The sequence below is a fragment of the Podarcis tiliguerta genome (genome assembly GCF_965153285.1).
Source record: "Podarcis tiliguerta genome assembly, chromosome: 11".
Classification (NCBI taxonomy): domain Eukaryota; kingdom Metazoa; phylum Chordata; class Lepidosauria; order Squamata; family Lacertidae; genus Podarcis; species Podarcis tiliguerta.
In genome coordinates this window covers 44,192,819-44,210,854 of record NC_139544.1, presented here as the reverse complement: position 1 = coordinate 44,210,854, position 18,036 = coordinate 44,192,819, and the positions used below count along the sequence as shown (strand labels likewise).

The 18,036-nt window shown below is 41.8% G+C and overlaps 1 protein-coding gene across 9 annotated transcripts in view; it reads right to left on the bottom strand.

The window, feature by feature from the left end:
• Positions 1-186: 186 nt before the first annotated feature.
• The window catches only part of LOC310659406 (uncharacterized protein C5orf34 homolog), a 192,913-nt gene continuing 175,063 nt past the window's right edge, over positions 187-18,036 (bottom strand). Inside the window, exons 1-14 of one of the 9 annotated variants that reach the window (XM_083402827.1) lie at positions 15,483-15,668; positions 12,154-12,304; positions 11,779-12,007; positions 11,187-11,276; positions 8,583-9,214; positions 7,233-7,334; positions 6,421-6,541; positions 5,815-5,906; positions 5,460-5,532; positions 4,381-4,551; positions 3,202-3,296; positions 2,037-2,129; positions 1,660-1,700; positions 187-951 (exon numbers count right to left, since the gene is read on the bottom strand). In XM_083402827.1, coding sequence (XP_083258953.1) covers positions 710-951; positions 1,660-1,700; positions 2,037-2,129; positions 3,202-3,296; positions 4,381-4,551; positions 5,460-5,532; positions 5,815-5,906; positions 6,421-6,541; positions 7,233-7,334; positions 8,583-9,214; positions 11,187-11,276; positions 11,779-12,007; positions 12,154-12,182 — 2,010 coding nt within the window. In that variant the 5' untranslated portion in view covers positions 12,183-12,304; positions 15,483-15,668 and the 3' untranslated portion in view covers positions 187-709. The other 8 variants (XM_083402828.1, XM_083402831.1, XM_083402829.1 and 5 more) reach the window with 8 other exon arrangements.

The following is an 18,036-nucleotide window of genomic DNA, read 5'->3' as shown; positions in this document are numbered from 1 at the left end:
GGGCGTGGGGGGGGGGGTACTTTTACAGCTATAAAAACTGAATCGGTCCAATTTTGAGACTATGCATATACAGGAACAATAAAAGGATGAAATTTTTCTTTGCTGTAGAAAGTATTTTTTCCCCCAAAAGGTGACGATGAAATTTCATTGTAACTTTATTTGAAAAACAGCCAACGTACTAGAAGACTTAAATATTACACCTTAATTAACCTGTATGGCTTTATTCAAACATCCATAAACAGAAACAGTGGTATAGATCTTCTCCCGCCTCTACCAAAAAACTTTAAATATCAGAATAAAATGTTATAAAATATGACAGCTGAAATTTCAAAGCCAGTGATTTTCAAACATGTAGGAAATAACTAATTCTTAACTGTTAATTCGGTACAGGATTATATAGTGCAATTACATTTGGCATTATAACAAAATCCTCTCATCTCTGGCCTTTTATAACAACCCATAGTTTGTGTACACACACACATATATATACAAACATTTATATTAAAATTTTCTATCCCCCCTATCTCCAAAGAGAAACAAGGAAGCTATAAAATATAAACGAACAACCCCACAACATACACTCAAATTAATAAATTAACAATATCATTAACTTATAATCCTGCCTTTAATTATCTATAAAGTCAGTGACTCAGAACAACTCTGTGGCCTGACCTTGGACGGTTGAATTTCATTTTCTACTTCAATCAGATTAATGAGGGGCAGAATTACCGGAATTACTTTTGACCTCATTTCTCTTTACAGAGGAAGCTAAAAGAGAGTCAATATCACTGATAACCTTTGAAGTTTTTTCCAGAGTCTCAGCTATGTTCTTTTTACTAACATTCTCAACTAAAAAGATTTCCTCTGGTCTGTTCTGCCAGTCGGTGCTGCAGGATGGATTTCTTTTTGCAGCTGAAACCGTACTTGGAATATTGCTGTTCTCCACTAAAACTGTAGTTGTAGAGTTAAGGAGGGAAAACAGCGAGACAAAACCCAAATCTCTTCTCTCAGGGGAACTGGGGAAATTCATAAGCTGTCTTGTGCTATATTTGTGATGGCATCACAGAGTTCAATACATGCTGCAATGCAAACCTGCTTTGTGTTGGGTTTGAAAGGGGTGGGGGTAGTTTGGGCAGAGTCCTGCTAGAGTCACTCTGCTGGTGTGAAACTCTGCCTGCCGAATGTGCAGAACAGCCCTCAGAAAGCCTCAAAACAAGCAAGTGGTTATTAGTCATCCCTGCCGTTAGACTGTGGCCCCATTCCTTCCCGGCTGGGGTTTCAATTGCAGTGTAAGTCCGCAAACTTATAACACTTAGTGGGAGTAAGTCCCACTGAAGATGTCTAAGATTGCACTGCAAGATTTAAAAGAAGTTCTAGAGGCTATTTCAATATGTCATTAAATAAGTACATAATGCATATCCCACCCCCACCCCAAGTAATAAAAAACCTTTCTCTTAAATAAAACTAAATTGCCACATGACAAAGTAATGTGAAGGACCTTTAGCATTTTAATACTATTCGCAGACACCTTACTAGTACTTTGGCTAACAAACTGAACCAAAGTATAGAAAAGGTTTATTATTGCTTGCCTCAAGAAAAGAACGATCCAATCCTGCTAAGAACGTCTCTGTGGATTCAAAATGTGCTCGAGAAGGATACAGTTGAATCTTTTTATTTTTTCAAGTTCAGCAGCAACGGACCTATAAAATACCAATATAAAACTGAGAACACATTTCTCAAAATACCATTTTGCTTATTACCACAACAACATGCCTTAGATCTGGTGTTTACCAGGAGTGATCTGACACTTAAGTTCCAGTGGAACAAAAGCAGTGTCATGGTCAGATCACTTCCTGGTGCAACTAGACTTCCCTAACCCTTCCCCTCCGCAGGTAGGAGAGACCAATTTGAATGGTCCACCGCCTGCCTCTTAATGGATCCAAATGGTTCCCAAAGAGAGGTAATAAATAAAATTGAATAAACTTGTGTTTAAAAATAAATACAGATGGCCCCTGAGAGCCAGTTAAGATGCATACCAGGTCTCTTCAGGAATCGGCTGTGGTGTGTCTGCACACACCTCTCCATCCTTGTTTAAGCTTCTGCACCATTTGACCACGGTTGCTACGTATCTGTGTTGGAGAAAAATAAGTTGTGTTACATCCACCATGAATGGGCAACACCAACTAAAGAACCAATGGCAGCTGGGGCATCAGGTCCCTAATAAGGAAAACAGACCCGCCTGCCTCTGATAGTGTTGGATTGCAAAAAATGAACACGAGGGAGTTGGGGGACAAGACTTCAGCATCTGATCCTACATGATGTTCTGCCAACAGCACACAGAAGTAGTGCAGGAAAATAGCTCTAGGAAAACAGCTGCCTAATCAGAAAGAGAGATATGAAAGCTAGGAGCCAAATGGCACCTTAAACCTAGGTTATGGGCACAACAACTTAGTATCTAGGTGCGCTTTTTTAAATAACAAGGATGCAAAGCTGAAAAGGAATGAACTGCAGCTAAAATATTATGTTCGTTTTTCACATGGTCTAGTCCAGGGGTTAGAAAACCTTTGCAGCAGGGGGCTGGTCCACTGTCCCTCAGAACTTGTGGGGGGGCAGACTATATTTTTTGGTGGGGAAGAACAAATTCCTATGCCCCACAAATAACCCAGAGATGCATTTTAAATAAAAGGACACATTCTACTCATGTAAAACACGCTCATTCCTGGACTGTCTGTGGGCCAGATTTAGAAGGTGTTTGGGCTGGATCTGGCCCCCGGGCGTTAGTTTGCCAACCCATGGTCTATTCCTTCACCTGCCCACCCCCGTAATATTCTTAAGAGGGTCTCTTCTCCAGTCTTCAGAGAGTAGCTGGAAGCGGGGAGGAAGAAAAAGGTCCTCCTTTTCTTCCATTCTGCACTTTTAATCTTAAGCGCAATACTGCGCCTGGAGCTCAGAAGCTGCTCGCACGAATGACATTCCCTGTCGTAAAACGTACCTAGAACAATGGGAGTTTCGAACACAGTGTCTAATACTATCTCCCCAAATGTTTATTAAAATGTTTGCTGCCGTAGTCAAAGGATTGATGACTTCTACCAAAATCTACAGCAAGAGGAGGAAGGAAAAATATTTCACCTGCATTTTTCTCTTTGGGGCAAATTAAATCATACTGAAATTCCTAAATTTATCCAAAAAACCTACAAATACCTTTCATAGAGCCCAGGATGATCTACATGGATAAGCTGCTGTGCTCCTGCAGGCGAAGTGAGTTTGCACCAACCCGTGTTAGCATCTTGAGGTCTCTTAGAAGAAAATTAGATAATCAGTAGAAGTACCCTACTTCATCCCTTCTTCCAAGTAACCTCTGCCTGTCTGCTGTCATTTTTTTTCAGGTAGGGGCTTAGTTTTCTAGTCCCCCCCGCCCCCGGTTGGTTCCCTGCACGCTTCCATTTCTGAGCACTCCTTGTAGCCAAGTGGGTCAGTATAATTCTGGATACTAATATATCCCTAGTTCTTCAGCCCCAGAAGCAAACCGGCCGAACCCCCAAATCCCATACTCTCATAATAAATCTCATTCACTTTTACTGTTGTTTATAGCAGAGCCACTCTAAATAGGTTTTTGACTGCTGCCTGCTGGACAACCATACAATCAACAACCAGAGCTGTGTGCAAATGGCTTCTCAACTGCGCTGTTTGGGGCAGAGAAATTTTAAGATGCACACTTCACCAAATTTCAACTGCAGCAAGGGCGGGGTTGGGGAGCAGACAAATTCTCCAGAGTTTCTCAGGGATGTGACTAACAATTAGCAAGTGGTAGCCATTTTTGAAGGGAAAGAGTTGCCACAAAATAATGTCTCTATTTAAATGTTTGTGGAGTTATTTTGTAAAAGGCCATGATGAAACTGGAAAGGCTGAAACGGGAAATAGTCATGATGTCTTCAGTTGCACAAGTACCAGAAGGTAATGGGACACGGGTGGCGCTGTGGTTTAAACCACTGAGCCTCTTGGTTGGCGGTTCGAATCCCCACAACGGGGTGAGCTCCCGTTGCTCTGTCTCAGCTCCTGCCAACCTAGCAGTTCAAAAGCATGCCAATGCAAGTAGATAAATAGGCACCGCTGCAGCGGGAAGGTAAACAGCATGTCTGTGCGCTCTCACACTTGTCACGGTCCTCCATGCACCAGAAGTGGTTTAGGCATGCTGGCCACATGACTCGGAAAGCTGTCTGTGGACAAACGCCGGCTTCCTCAGCCTGAAGGCGAGGTGAGCGCTGCAACCCCATAGTCACCTTTGACTGGACTTAACTGTCCAGGGGTCCTTTACCTTTTACCAGGAGGTAAATGCTCCCAAGCATGGGACAAATTAAACCAACACCCTGTAAGGCTCACCTGTGATTTTCCATCTTGAGAAGTGAAATCCCACACCATGTTCAGGATCATTCCATCATAAAAAATGGCATGCACTTTATTATCTGAATATGCAAAGAGCCTTCCTACATTGGGAACAATTGTTTCAGCCAGGGGGACTGGCAATATTTGTCCTCTACCCTTCTCAGGACACTGAAACAAACAATGTGGGACAAAAATAAGTATTAATTTATAACATAGGGAAAATTGTCACGTTTGCATTTCTTAGTGCAGAAAGTATTGAACTGATGTGTAGAGATCTTTCCTATTCTGTTTAATTTAAGAGGGTTCTGGAAACTCCTGTGTGTGAAAGGAAACAAGCAGAAGGTTCATGATGTTTTGGTTATACCTTCAGAGAAGCTGAGTACAGCTTTCTTAAACTGGTCCTGTTATCTCTTTCTGTCAAGGTCATGCTGACTATAAAAGTAAGGCCAGAAGGAGCATGGGTTTCACTCCCTATTTTCCTTCTGGTATGGTGTTTTGCACATAATATGCTTAGTGTAAGTTTAAGTCTGCTGCAACTGGATTTCTTATGAACAGTGCCAATCCTGAATGTATTGGATTTGTGACCATTATGCTCATTTGCCTTCAGTAGCAGTAAAGCTCTGCTGGGTGAAATACAATTGCCTCTGGTCTATTTTTGGGAATCCTGCAACAAGTTTCTTACTCTGCTAACTAACTATGCATTAGAATCTGCTCTGGATCAATATTGAGTAGGATTTCAATGACAAAAATATCTACTGGAAAGCCCTTTTGCTGTTTCTGATCCTTTTCTAGTTTCATTTATTTTCATACTCTCTAGTTTAGGGGAGAATAGGACCTAAAGAGCCTATATATAATTTGTAGCATTTGCTCAATAGGTCAATAAGGTTTATTTTCTCTCATTTAAAATATACATCTTTATAAACAAAATTACCTGCCCTAAACTCTTCAAATTGGTTGGGAATGGAAATCTAAAATTTCCATGTGCCTAGATTTTTTTCACCCTGAAAATTGAGAAGTGCTGTGAGCACAGAGACCAGCATGATATTTTACAAGATCTCAACTTCATTCTTACTTACCACCATCTTCCAGCAGCAGACAGAGTAATTATGGGTTAACGAAAGCATGCGCTCAAGATTATGTTGAAGAACTCTAGGTAGTTTAAAAAAAGAAAAAGATAAAAGATGTTTCATAAGGACATACTGGCTTTACAAAAATAAGTCAGTTTATATTTACTTGTATATTTATTGTTAGCACCTTAGCCTACCAATAAAACAGCATTTCCTAAACCCATTTCATGTCATGATGTAAACTGAGTCAGTTACTCAAGAGGCACTTTATAAGACACAGGAAAAGCAGTAAATGTTCCTTCAGCTCAGCTATACATGCCCTTGGTGTGTGGACTAACAAAAATGTAGAGCCAAAATATTTCACCTTACAGCTTGAGTGATAATGGTCGACACAGAGTAGAGACTTCCAGGTACATCAGGTGGTAGACTGCTTGCAGAATACATTGTTTCTTCTCTCTTAAAGATGCAAAAAAACAAAAAGAAATTGCTTTCTAACAAGCAAACCAAGAATCTCAGGCACATTCACACCATACATTTTAAAGCACTATGTTAGTACTTTAAACAGTCATGGCTTCCCCCAAAGAATTCTGGGAGCTGCCGTTTCTTAAGGGTACTGAGAGTTGTCAGGAGGCCTCTATTCCCCTCACAGATTTATAATTCTCAGAGTTCCCTGTGAAGAGGGATTGATTGTTAAGCCACTCTGAGAACTGTAGCTCTGTGAGGGAAATAGAGTATAAAAACGTTGAGCTCAAACTGAAAAACTAGGCCATGCCTGCCAATTTCAAACATCTCCACCTTTTGTTGGACATATCACTGTTAGCTCTAAAAATGCCTGGGTGTTCCCTGTCATTAAGTGTCAAGGAAAACATAATGGAAACTGTAATTTATAAACATAGCATAATAGAAGACCTACAGCAACGTTCCTCAAATATTCTAGAACGGGTCTGAAAGATAAAATGGCATCATTTACCTCCCTCGTTCCTTCCTGGATATAATAGCGAGTGAAATATTTCCCCAAAAAGGAACCTTCCGATTTGAAAACTGAGCCATCACCAGGGTAGATTTCTATCTGTCTAGCTCCAAGAAGAAACCTAAGAGAAAGTACTGGTTAGTCCTGCTGAGCGTTTTACTACCTTATGAGACTGTGTGGATTAATTACAGATAAAATAGTGGTGTTGGCTGAAATCACATCGTGTACAGGACTGCAGCCGGCCCAGTATACCTGAAGGAGCATCTCTACCCACATCATTCAGCCCGGACCCTGAGGTCCAGCTCCAAGGGCCTTCTGGCAGTTCCCTCACTGCGAGAAGTGAGGTTACAGGGAACCGGGCAGAGGGCCTTCTTGGTGGTGGCTCCCGCCCTGTGGAACGCCCGCCCAGCAGATGTCAAGGAAATAAACAACTATCCAACTTTTAGAAGACATCTAAAGGCAGCTCTGTTTAGGGAAGTTTTTAATGTTTGATGTATAATAAAAAAATATCATTATCATCATCATCTGTACTTCAGATACATTGGGGTCAACAAGACTTAAGTGCATCAACTGTAGAAGTAGTAGCTCTGTACAATACTGTACTCAGAGGCAGACACATACTCCCAGGTAAGTGTGCATAGGAGTCCAAGATTGTGGCACTGTTTTCAAGCCTCTCTTCTTCACTTAAATCATGTGGAGACTTCTTCTGAAAACTTAGTATATTTTTAAAAACCCCAACTTTCCGGATGTTAGATAAGCAATATTAATTTGTTATCCATTAAATTTTGTGTTTTGTTTTTTGTTTTACACACCTGTAAATGATGCCCTTACTCCATACTATTTTGACTGGCTGGGAGTACAAATACTGACAGCTGTCCTCTTTCCTCAGTTGCAAGAAATCAGAGAAATCCCACCTGTGAAACAAATCAGCAGACACTGAACTTAGCAAAATCCTGCTGGAACCCTTGCTAACAGGCTGGATAAAAATCAATGATTTAAAAAAAAAAATCAGATTTTTTAATTTAAATTGGATTTTTAAAATAAAAATGCTTTTGGAGGAAAAATCTTTCTAAAGATAGTTTTCTATTTAAGTTACATTATAGTCCCACGGCTATTCATCAGGAAATAAGGATTTTTTTAAGTTTTTCATGTGTGCTAAAATTCAGTCTAAGTTTATTTTTTAAAAAGAAACAAACGAACTGTTTAACCACATCAGTTAACAAACATGGATACATATGCTATAATGTTATTGCTTTAGTTAAATAAATTGTTTAAATTGTTATTAAGGAAATGATTATTTTTCTCCTTCCAATAAAGTACAGCAGAAAAGTTGTCCAAATATAAACAGTTAACTTAATTAAACCTCACAATAATTTCATAATTATCTGTCTATGTATTTCTAATAGTACAACCAAATCAGTAATTTTTTATATAACTGTAAAAACTACTCTGAAAATTTATTATTCAAAAAACGAAACCTTCATCTGGTTGTAAATATTAAGATTATACCAGCAAGAATGAGTTTTTCCGTAAAAAAAATGATTTAAATCAAGTCTTACTGACTAGTGATTTAAATCAAGTCTTACTGATAGTGATTTAAATCCACTCGGCTTGCTAACAACTGAAACAATCTAGAACAAGTGTACTGTAGGGCAAGACTGGGGATCATAGCTGTCAACGTTTCCCTTTTTTAAAGGGAAATTCCCCTATTCCGAATAGGATTCCTCGCAAGAAAAGGGAAAAGTTGACAGCTATGCTGGGGATCCTAGCCACTGGCTGAGGCTCATAGGAGTTGGGAGCCCAGTAGGGCGAGAAGTAAACCACCCCTTCTGTAGATATTGCTTTCAAGTCTAAAAGCAATCTGATCTTATATCTGTTTCTCCAGATGAAATTCCACCATGTTCAGTGGGAAGTCCCATCTGCACTACACATTTGAAGCAGTATCATACCGTTTTAAACAGCCCTCCCCCCCAAAAAAAAACCCCATGTCTGGATCGTAGTTTGTTAAGCATGTTGAAGCCCCTATTCCCCTCACAGAGCGACAATGGAAAATTCACTGCTGTTTTTAAGCAGATTTTTAGCCACCTTAGTTAGGGGAAGGGACTTAATAAAAGAAAACAGAAACAGAAATACTTTAGTAAATAAATAAAAAAACATTTCACCTGTGCAAATAAGGAGCATGACAGCTGAGTGGTAAAGCCCAAGGCAAACAAGTGACTGCCTTGGAAGAGTGTGATATATTAAGCTCTGCAATCCCAACATCTGTGTTTCCTTCATCCGGTTCAGTTTCTTTGCCAGCGTGTAACTGATAAAACCTAAGTGCCAATGATAAAGGGTACCTCCATTCTTCGGAGCAGGAGGACACAGACAGACGTTGAGTAACCCAACAATATTCTGATGAGCTGTTCTGGAAAGACCAGGGGCTCTCCTCTAAGTTTTGCACAGATCCTGAGTTGCTGTCCTGCGTATTCTGTGCCACAGACCTGCCAAAGTCACCCTCTCCTCCTTCTGATCTCAGCTGCTGAGAAGACGGCTTCCCGGCAGAACTCTGGCCGGATCTTCCACACCGATCCCGGATCGATTCGCCACACTTTTTATCTAATGGTGGTGCCGATAACTTCTGGCTGACTTTGCACAAAAACTCCACTGTGAATTCTTGCTGAAGGACAGGCAAGGTCAGACTAGCATGGCCAGCTAGAGAAGAGATGGTCACAGCGCCATGGTGAAAACGGGCTGTTCCATTCTCGGCACAAGAAGTGGGCCATTGGGCTTTAGAGATATCTGCGAAAAGAATCTGTTAAGAGGGGAAGGAAAACTACTCAAATCTCAAGCGCAATGCCACTGACGCTATTTATTACAGTGGTGCCTTGCAAGACGAAAAGAATCCGTTCCGTGAGTCTCTTTGTCTAGCGGTTTTTTTGTCTTGCGAAGCAAGCCCATTAGCGGATTAGCGCTATTAGCGGTTTAGCGGCTATTAAAGGCTTAAGGGATTAGCGGATTAGCTGCTAAAAGGCTATTAACAGCTTAGTGCCTTAGAAAAAGGGGGTAGGGAGCGGAAAAAAACCCCCAGGAATTGCAAGACATTTTCGTCTTGCGAAGCAAGCCCATAGCAAATTCGTCCTGCGAAGCACCTCCAAAACGGAAAACCCTTTCGTCTAGCGGGTTTTCCGTCTTGCGAGGCATTCGTCTTGCGGGGCACCACTGTATTTAGCTGCTACATATTAGCCTGATAGCTCTGTTGGTGAGAGCAAAGGTTGCAGGTTCAATCCCTGTATGGGACAGCTGCATATTCCTGCATTGCAGGGGGTTGGACTAATAATAATAATAATAATAATAATAATAATAATAATAATAATTTTTATTTATACCACGCCCACCTGGCTGGGTTTCCCCAAACACTCTGGGCAGCTCTCAACAGAATATTAAAAACACGCTAAACCACCAGACATTAAAAACCTCCCTAAACAGGGCTGCCTTGAGATGTCATCTAAAAGTCAGGTAGTTGTTTATTTCCTTGACATCTGACGGGAGAGTGTTCCACAGGGCGCCACTACCGAGAAGGCCCTCTGCCTGGTTCCCTGTAAGCTCACAGGGAGGGAACTGCCAGAAGGCCCTCGAAGCTGGACCTCAGTGTCCGGCTGAACAGTGGAGGTGGAGACGCTCCTTCAAGTAATCTGGCCTGAGGCTGTTTAGGGCTTTAAATAATAAATTATTAGTATTTAGAAGACATCTGAAGGCAGCCCTGTTTAGGGAAGTTCTTAATGTGTGACATTTTAATGTAATTTTAATCTTTGTTGGAAGCTGCCCAACAATGGGGAAACCCAGCCAGATGGGCGGGGTACAAATAATAAATTATTATTATTATTATTATTATTATTATTATTATTATTTAAAGATCAGCACCAACACTTTGAATTGTGCTTGGAAATGTACTGGGAGTCAATGTAGGTCTTTCAAGACCAGTGTTATATGGTCCCTGATGACTAGATGAATTTCAGGGTTCCTTCCAACTCTACAATTTTATGATTCTGTGATTAATTGGTCTTCTCCAACCTGGTCCTTCTCCAGATGTTTTGGACTACAACTCCCATGAGCTACCACCCAGCAATTTAGTTTGGACCCACTTTGATCTGTCAAATCCCCACACCACCACAGATCTGCAACAGCTGGCCTTGACACTAGGCAGAATGCTGAATCCCCAGGAGGCAGGCAGGCAAGTCTCTGCTCTGCAACAAGAGAGGAGCAGTAGCCAGGACAACTGCTTAGCAGGTAAAACTTTTGCTACCATCTTCCTGCTTTGCTACTGCTCCCTCCCAAAGGGAGAAGAGAGACACCAGACCATCCCTGGAAGACACGGGACCCATCCAGCTCTGATTTTTGCAACAGCTGGCTTTGAAACCAGACTTCTGGGTGAGGCAGGGTGGTTAAAGCAGGGAAATGGTTGGTTCGATGTGAATAGCTTTTGGACTAGGAAAGGGGCTGAGGTCTTCTTTATTTGCTAATTAGTGAGTGGGGATGTTGCTTCGTTTATTATTTGAGTGTTGTTAACATTGTTTGCTATTATTTATACGGCTGATATGTTGGTTTTTTGTTTTTCCATAAATGTTACATTATAGGAAACGTTAATGTATTATAAGGCCTTCCCCTTTCTCCTACGGTATCGTGTATGTATTGCATATTTTCCTTTACAAGTAAGTCGCTTGGAGACCTGCGGCTGACTAGGAAGTTTAATAAATAAGAATAGTAAGCCTACAAAAAGCACTTACATTTTTCCTTTCAGGAGGTATAATACTTGAAGGTAAATAGGGACGATCAGAATATTGATTCCGGAAATCAGTTGCCTGCAAAAGCTTCTCCTAAAAACACACACAAAAACAACAATATATATCACAGAATTTGTAGATTAACAAAAGCATAAATTTAATTCCCCCTTTCTTAAAGGAGAGGAATGGCAATTAAGAACCCATGTTTAGTTCCAACATCCTTATCGTCTGTGTATATTTAGAAACTAGGCTACGGTACAAAAGTGAAAGCCACTTTTCAGTCTGGTCTCACTCAGCACGGGCTAATAATAATAATAATAATAATAATAATTTTTAATTTATACCCCACCTTCCCCGGTCAAGACCGGGCTCAGGGCGGTTAACACCAAATATAAAATACAGTTGCTGTTTTTTTAAAAAAACCTTTTTAGTCCCTAAAAAGTTGCCCAGAAGAGAATGCAACCTACATGCTGAAAATGGTTGCCCATTTGTGTCTTAACGCATGGGCTGAAAGATGTCGGATATTTATTATCCCACAATAACCCCTTCTCTCTCTCTTGGAACTCTGCTTATTCAGAAAAATGTTCTAGTTTACCCTGTAGACGCTGATAGCAAATTGTGTCCTCTGGCGAATCCGTTCTGCTGGCTGTATGGGATGGGCAGAGGCAGGGATGGCTTTCTCAAATAAAAACTCAGACCCACAAGGAGAAAGCAGCAACCTGGATCCGTCCACATAGTGCACTTCTACAGAATTGTCCTCATAAAAGATCATGATGCTCTCTGACTCCATGGCGGCAGATGAAAGATGTTCATTCAAAGACAATCTATAAAGAAGATCACAACTTAAGGGACTGTGGACCTTTGGCAAAGTCACTTAAATACCACACCCCAAATCCAGAGCAAATAGTTCTGATTAACACTTTACAGAGCAAAAACAGCGTATAATTTGAGAAGACTTTGTCTCGCTCACCTCAAGCCTTCCACAGAGCAGGAATACATTCAGCCAAACATACAGAGAGAAAGCTCCCTCAGAACTACGCAGCCAATCAGAGCATTATACACATCTTTCCAGACCTCTGAGCAGTGCACAGCACTCCACAGAATGGTGGGATAAATACTTTCTGGGGAAACAAGAATATTTGTCTAGTTCCACAGAGTTAAGAGTGGTCCACGTGCAATTCAGTTTTAGGCTCACGAACACACATTCACAGGCCCTGTGACCTGGCAGTTGGCAGTTACTGGCTTTTGAAATCAGTACAGTGGTACCTCGGTTTTCAAACAGCTTAGTTCCCAAACAACTCGAAACTCGAATGCTGCAAATCTGGAAGTAGGTGTTCCGGTTTTCGAACTTTGCCTCGGAAGCCGAACGTGCTCCTGAGCTTCCATTTTCACTGTTTGAGTCCCCCGCATCGTAATCAAGCCTTTTTTCCTCTCGCTTCTGCCCTTGCACTGCTCATTTGAGTCCCCCCCCCCATCGTAATTAAAGCCTTCCATTTCTGATTGCAGTGTTCTGAAGTGATATTTGATGCTTTTGTTTTTGCTATTTTTTTGCATTTTTGTTTGTGTGGCTTTTTCATTTTTGTGACTGTGGCTTGTTTTTCGTTATATGATTGATTGATTGATTGTGTGACTGCAGAAATGGATAAAATCTCCCCATCCAAACAATGAATATCATCAGTGCAAGTAAGAAAAGAAATTAATTTTAATTTTTATCATCTACAATGCTGTCCTATTTATTTTAAAGTACAGAACATTGATTATTGCTTTCATTTTATGGATCAATGGTCTTGTTAGATAGTAAAATTCATGTCAAATTGCTGTTTTAGGGGTTGTTTTTAAAAGTCTGGAACAGATTAATCCATTTTGCATTACTTTCTATGGGAAAGTGTGCCTTTGTTTTGGAATGGACTTCCGGAACAGATTAAGCTTGAGAACCAAGGTACCACTATACTAAGTAAAATGGACACAGGTAGGCCACAGCATTAATTTTTCTAGTTTCCCCTCCTGAAAACAAAGCAGGGCACATAAGTTTTAGAGCAGGCACAGGCAAACCTGGCCCTCCAGGTGTTTTGAGGGATGATGGGAGTTGTAGTCCCAAAATATCTGGAGGGCTGAGTTTGCCTGTGCTTGTTTTAGACGGAGTGTCAAGGGATGTGCTCTTTTTAACCTTTTCTTTCTGTCCTTTTATTGCCACAAGGTAGACAAGAGGGCCAATGTCTGGACTGTGAATCTAAACTACCTCAACTGCCACTGTACCCGATAGAGAGAAGCAGCCTCTCTCTCCAAGGATCTGGAAGAGCTGGGTCAGTTGCTATATTTGAGCTTAACCTACCTTTCAGGGTTGTTATGAGGACAAAACATGGGAGAAGTCCTGTACACTGCCTTGAGCTTATTGGAGGAGAAGTGAGATATAAAAGTAATAACACATGGAGGGTGCTATGTTGACTACCACTGGCCAGGAATCTGCGCAGGGAAGGAAGATTTTGTCAGAAATCCCCACTTTAAAGTCTACACACATGCAGTTCTGCAACCTGCTCTGGCTAAGAAGTGTCAAGGTAAAGGTAAAGGGACCCCTGACCATTAGGTCCAGTCGTGGCTGACTCTGGGGTTGTGGTGCTCATCTCGCTTTATTGGCTGAGGGAGCCGGCGTACAGCTTCCGGGTCATGTGGCCAGCATGACTAAGCCGCTTCTGGTGAACCAGAGCAGTGCATGGAAACAGCATTCACCCTCCCGCCGGAGCGGTACCTATTTATCTACTTGCACTTTGATGGTTGGCAGGAGCAGGGACTGAGCAACGGGAGCTCACCCCGTTGCGGGGATTCGAACCGCCGACCTTCTGATCGGCAAGTCCTAGGCTCTGTGCTTTAACCCACAGCACCACCCACGTCCCTTAAGAAGCATCAAGGCAGAGGCAAATTTTGCAGTGGAGGAGCTCACCATGACAGCCCCCATAGCCAATACCCCAAAGTGGGTCCAAAAATGCAAGCAGCTGCGGTGGTCCCTATACATACACCCATAGAGCAACAGTATCTAACATAACAACCCAATTTGTTAAGCTCAGAAGACACATATAGAATAGTGAGCTGGCAAAGAGTACGTATGTTGGATTTTGCTCAGTCGCTAGAGCATCAGATTCTTAATCGCTGGGTTGTGGGTTCGAGCTCCACGTTGGGCAAGAACTTTCCTGCATTGCAGAGGGTTGTGCTAGATGACCCTTGTGTCCCCTTCCAACTCTAAAATTCTCTCATTCTGTGTTCACATCCCTGATTGGCCTGGGGGCAGCCACTGCCTGAGTGTAGTCTACTTCGCAGGGTTCTTGTAAGGATAAAGTGAGATGAGCCACACTTGCTGTGACAGTGATCACTAGCCAACTTCCCTCTCCCTCCGAAGCCCAAACACTTGCACACCATGTTGCGTTGTTTTTGCTTGGCCTGGGGAAAGCATGGCCCTAATATTCTGGATATTCCCCTCCCCAAAAATGGGCCAGCCCTTAGGAATGGCCTGCTGAAGCTCCTTGAGGAACAGCACATGGCTTGTGTCTGGAAGGAACCCCAAATAGAAGAACTCCTGCTAAGGTACATTTTCTCTCACTTGTACATACCTTTTCTACCTCCAGGGCCGGATTTAGGTTTGATGAGCCCATAAGCTACTGAAGGTAATGGGGCCCTTTCTATGTCCAGCTGTCCTTTCTCCACAACAAATTGTCGCTGTTTTTTTGTTGTTGAATATATGCTATTTGGTAGTTTATGGACCTAATAGGTATCTAAAGCCATTTGCACATAGCAAAATATGTATTTTATCAAAGTATTGCAACCAGTCCATGCAGAATGTGGGCACCCTATATATAGAAATGAGCAAACCAGTGATATTTTAGGGAGCTGGCTAGAAATAGTACCTCGGATTAAGAACTTTGCTTCAGGATGAGAACAGAAATCATGCTCCGGCGGCGCGGTGGGAGCAGGAGGCCCCATTAGCTAAAGTGGTGCTTCAGGTTAAGAACAGTTTAAGGTTAAGAATGCACCTCCAGAACGAATTAAGTTTTTAACCAGAGGTACCACTGTACTTACCACTGTACATCATAGGAGCCTACACAACACAAAACACTGTTGCTGTATGTAGGTTTTATTTTATTTGTTTTTTAATCTTATATTTTGGAAATGTACATCCAGTTTTTTTCCTTTAAATTTTTTGTGCCCCCCCCCCCCAAAAGAGTGGGGCCCTAAGCTGTAGCTTGTTTAGGTTATACGTGTATCCGGCACTGTGACCACCCCCCTTCTGCCCCCTCGCCACCCCACTACCTTAGAGGGCCGAGCTTAGAGAGCCTTCCACTTCTGCACGGCCACGACGCGAAAAGACGCAAAGATGCACCAAGAGAGTTGTAAAAGAAAGCTCAGCCTACCCGAAAGCGCAACAGCAGCAGCAGCAGCAACTCGGCTCCTTTTCTTTTCCAGACGGCGCGCCGAAAGGCGGGGAAACCAACCAGGAAGCGCAGCAGCAGCAGCAGGAGGAGCTCGAAAGGAATATTGGGCGGATCATACGGACTAGCGGCGCCGGGGAGGAGGAGGCGGAGCTCGGGTTTCCCGGTTGAATATGAGCTTGCAAGGCTCGCGTCGCTGGCGATTTAGCGCACGAGCCCTCGGAAGGGCGTGCTGTGGGCTTGCATAGTTCTTAACAGTGCCGGATTTACGTATAAGCTAAACAAGCTACAGTTTAGGGGCCACACTCTCTTGGCCCTCAAAAAATTTAAAGGGGAAAAAACTGGATGTACATTTCCAAAATATAAGATAAAAATAAAATAAAATACAGTCATACCTCATGTTACCTTTCTTCAGGTTGTGTCCTTCCGTGACCCAGAAGTACCGGAAAGGGTTACTTCTGGATTTCATTGCTTGTGCAAGCACAGAAGCGCTAAATCGCACTTTGCGCATGCACACATGCACCATATCGCACAGCACACCTGTGCAGATATGGCGATTCAGGTCGCGGGGTTTTCATGTTGCGAATGGCCCTCCGGAACGGATCCCGTTCGCAACCAGAGGTACCACTGTAAAACCTACATACAGCTACAGTGTTTTGTGTTGTGTAGGCTCCAATGATGTAAGTAATGGGCCCCGCCTGCCAGCCTGCTCCCTAAAATGTCACTGGTTTGCTCATTTCTATATCAATTACTTTGGTAAAATACATATTTTGTTATGCGCAAATGGCTTTAGATACCTATTCGGTCCATAAATTACCATATAGCATATATTCAACACAAAAAACAGCGACAATACGTCTTTGATAGATCACAGGTTTAGAAGGCTATTGACAAACTCGTATGTGTGCACAAGGAGAAGTGATCAAGATGATCTGGAAACCAATCCTTATGAGGAACGGTTGAGGGAGTTGGCGATGTTTAGCCTGGACAAGAGGAGACAGGGAGGCTATGTGATAGGCATCTTCAAATATCTAAACGGAATGTCACATATGTGAAGCATGCATATTTGTTTTACTTCCATCTGTAATTGTGAAAGGGACTTTCTAAGGCTGCCTCCAGTGCTAGTCCTACTCACAAGTTTACCTACTGAAACTGATGAATCTGAAGAGCTGCCCCTGGGTAGCACTGACATTGGATACAATCCCCCAACATTTGGCGTAGTGACATTCAGTGCTTTTTTCTGGGGGGATGCATACCCCTAAACATTTTGTGAATCTTTGTACTTTTGTCCATTTATTTATTTTTCCTGATTTGAACTATAAAATGGTTATTTTCTTGCGTCAAAATGAGAGTACCTGTACCTCTAAACTTGTTTTAAGAAAAAAAAGCACTGCTGACATGACACTAGTGTTACCAGTCATAGGGCATTCACAATTTTATCTGGAAATGTCAAATTGTGAATAACTATAGCCCTCAAATTTCAGAATTCAAAACCTATTTTTCAAAAGAGAGTACATACCTTTATTGCACTGTTGTTTCATTATTTGTTACTTTACTAGCATATAACAATTTTCATTGTTTTGTTTTACTACCCCCCCCCCGCCGGAATCGGTAGGGTAGGTAATAAGACTACCTTGAGAGATAAATGTAATAAAGGATTTTTTAAAGGTTTAAGGTAAGAAATCATTAAAATAATATGCTGTTATTTTAAGAAACCCAGTAATTTAGAGAGATTTTTTAAAAAGTAAATTGGAACATTTACCATAAATTGAGGCCCTTTAAGAGACATTTTGAAGGTGGCGACAAGAACAGGACTTTTCCAAAGTACCCAGCCAGGTCCACTGAAAAATCCCCCAAGCCAACATTGTCACCTATCTGGTGCTAGAGAAGTAATAGCAGTTGGTTTGTACCCTGGTGCTGGTGGGGAAGGAGTCTTGTTTATTGCCTGATCTTTGTGGGTGACCTTTAGTGTATTTTTAAATTATGTCTACCCCTTCTGCTTCTTGCCCTAGCAAGGGAAAATGCACTACCATGTCAACAGGTATAATTCCACAGTGCAAAAGGTATCTGAGCTAAATGACCAAAGCTTTTGGACCATGCTCATTTGCTGCACCGAGTTGCAAACCAGTATGTTTTTATGTAACAACCAGTTAACAACATTCATACCCGTTTTAAGAAATATGAATTTCAAGATGTGACTCTTTATTTAAATCAGCAGATTTAAAGGGTGGTATAACATGAGCCATATTCATCGACCCATTGAAATACTTCTTACTTAAATCCGTTTATTTCAGTGGGTCTCCTGAGTATGGCTAACGCTGGATATCACCACCAATTTTTGTGGGTTTTTAAACTGCCTTAATTTAAAATCAATCCACTGTATTTGCTAGTCTCATCTTGCAGGTGGTGCTTAACAAATTTAATTACTCAAGTAT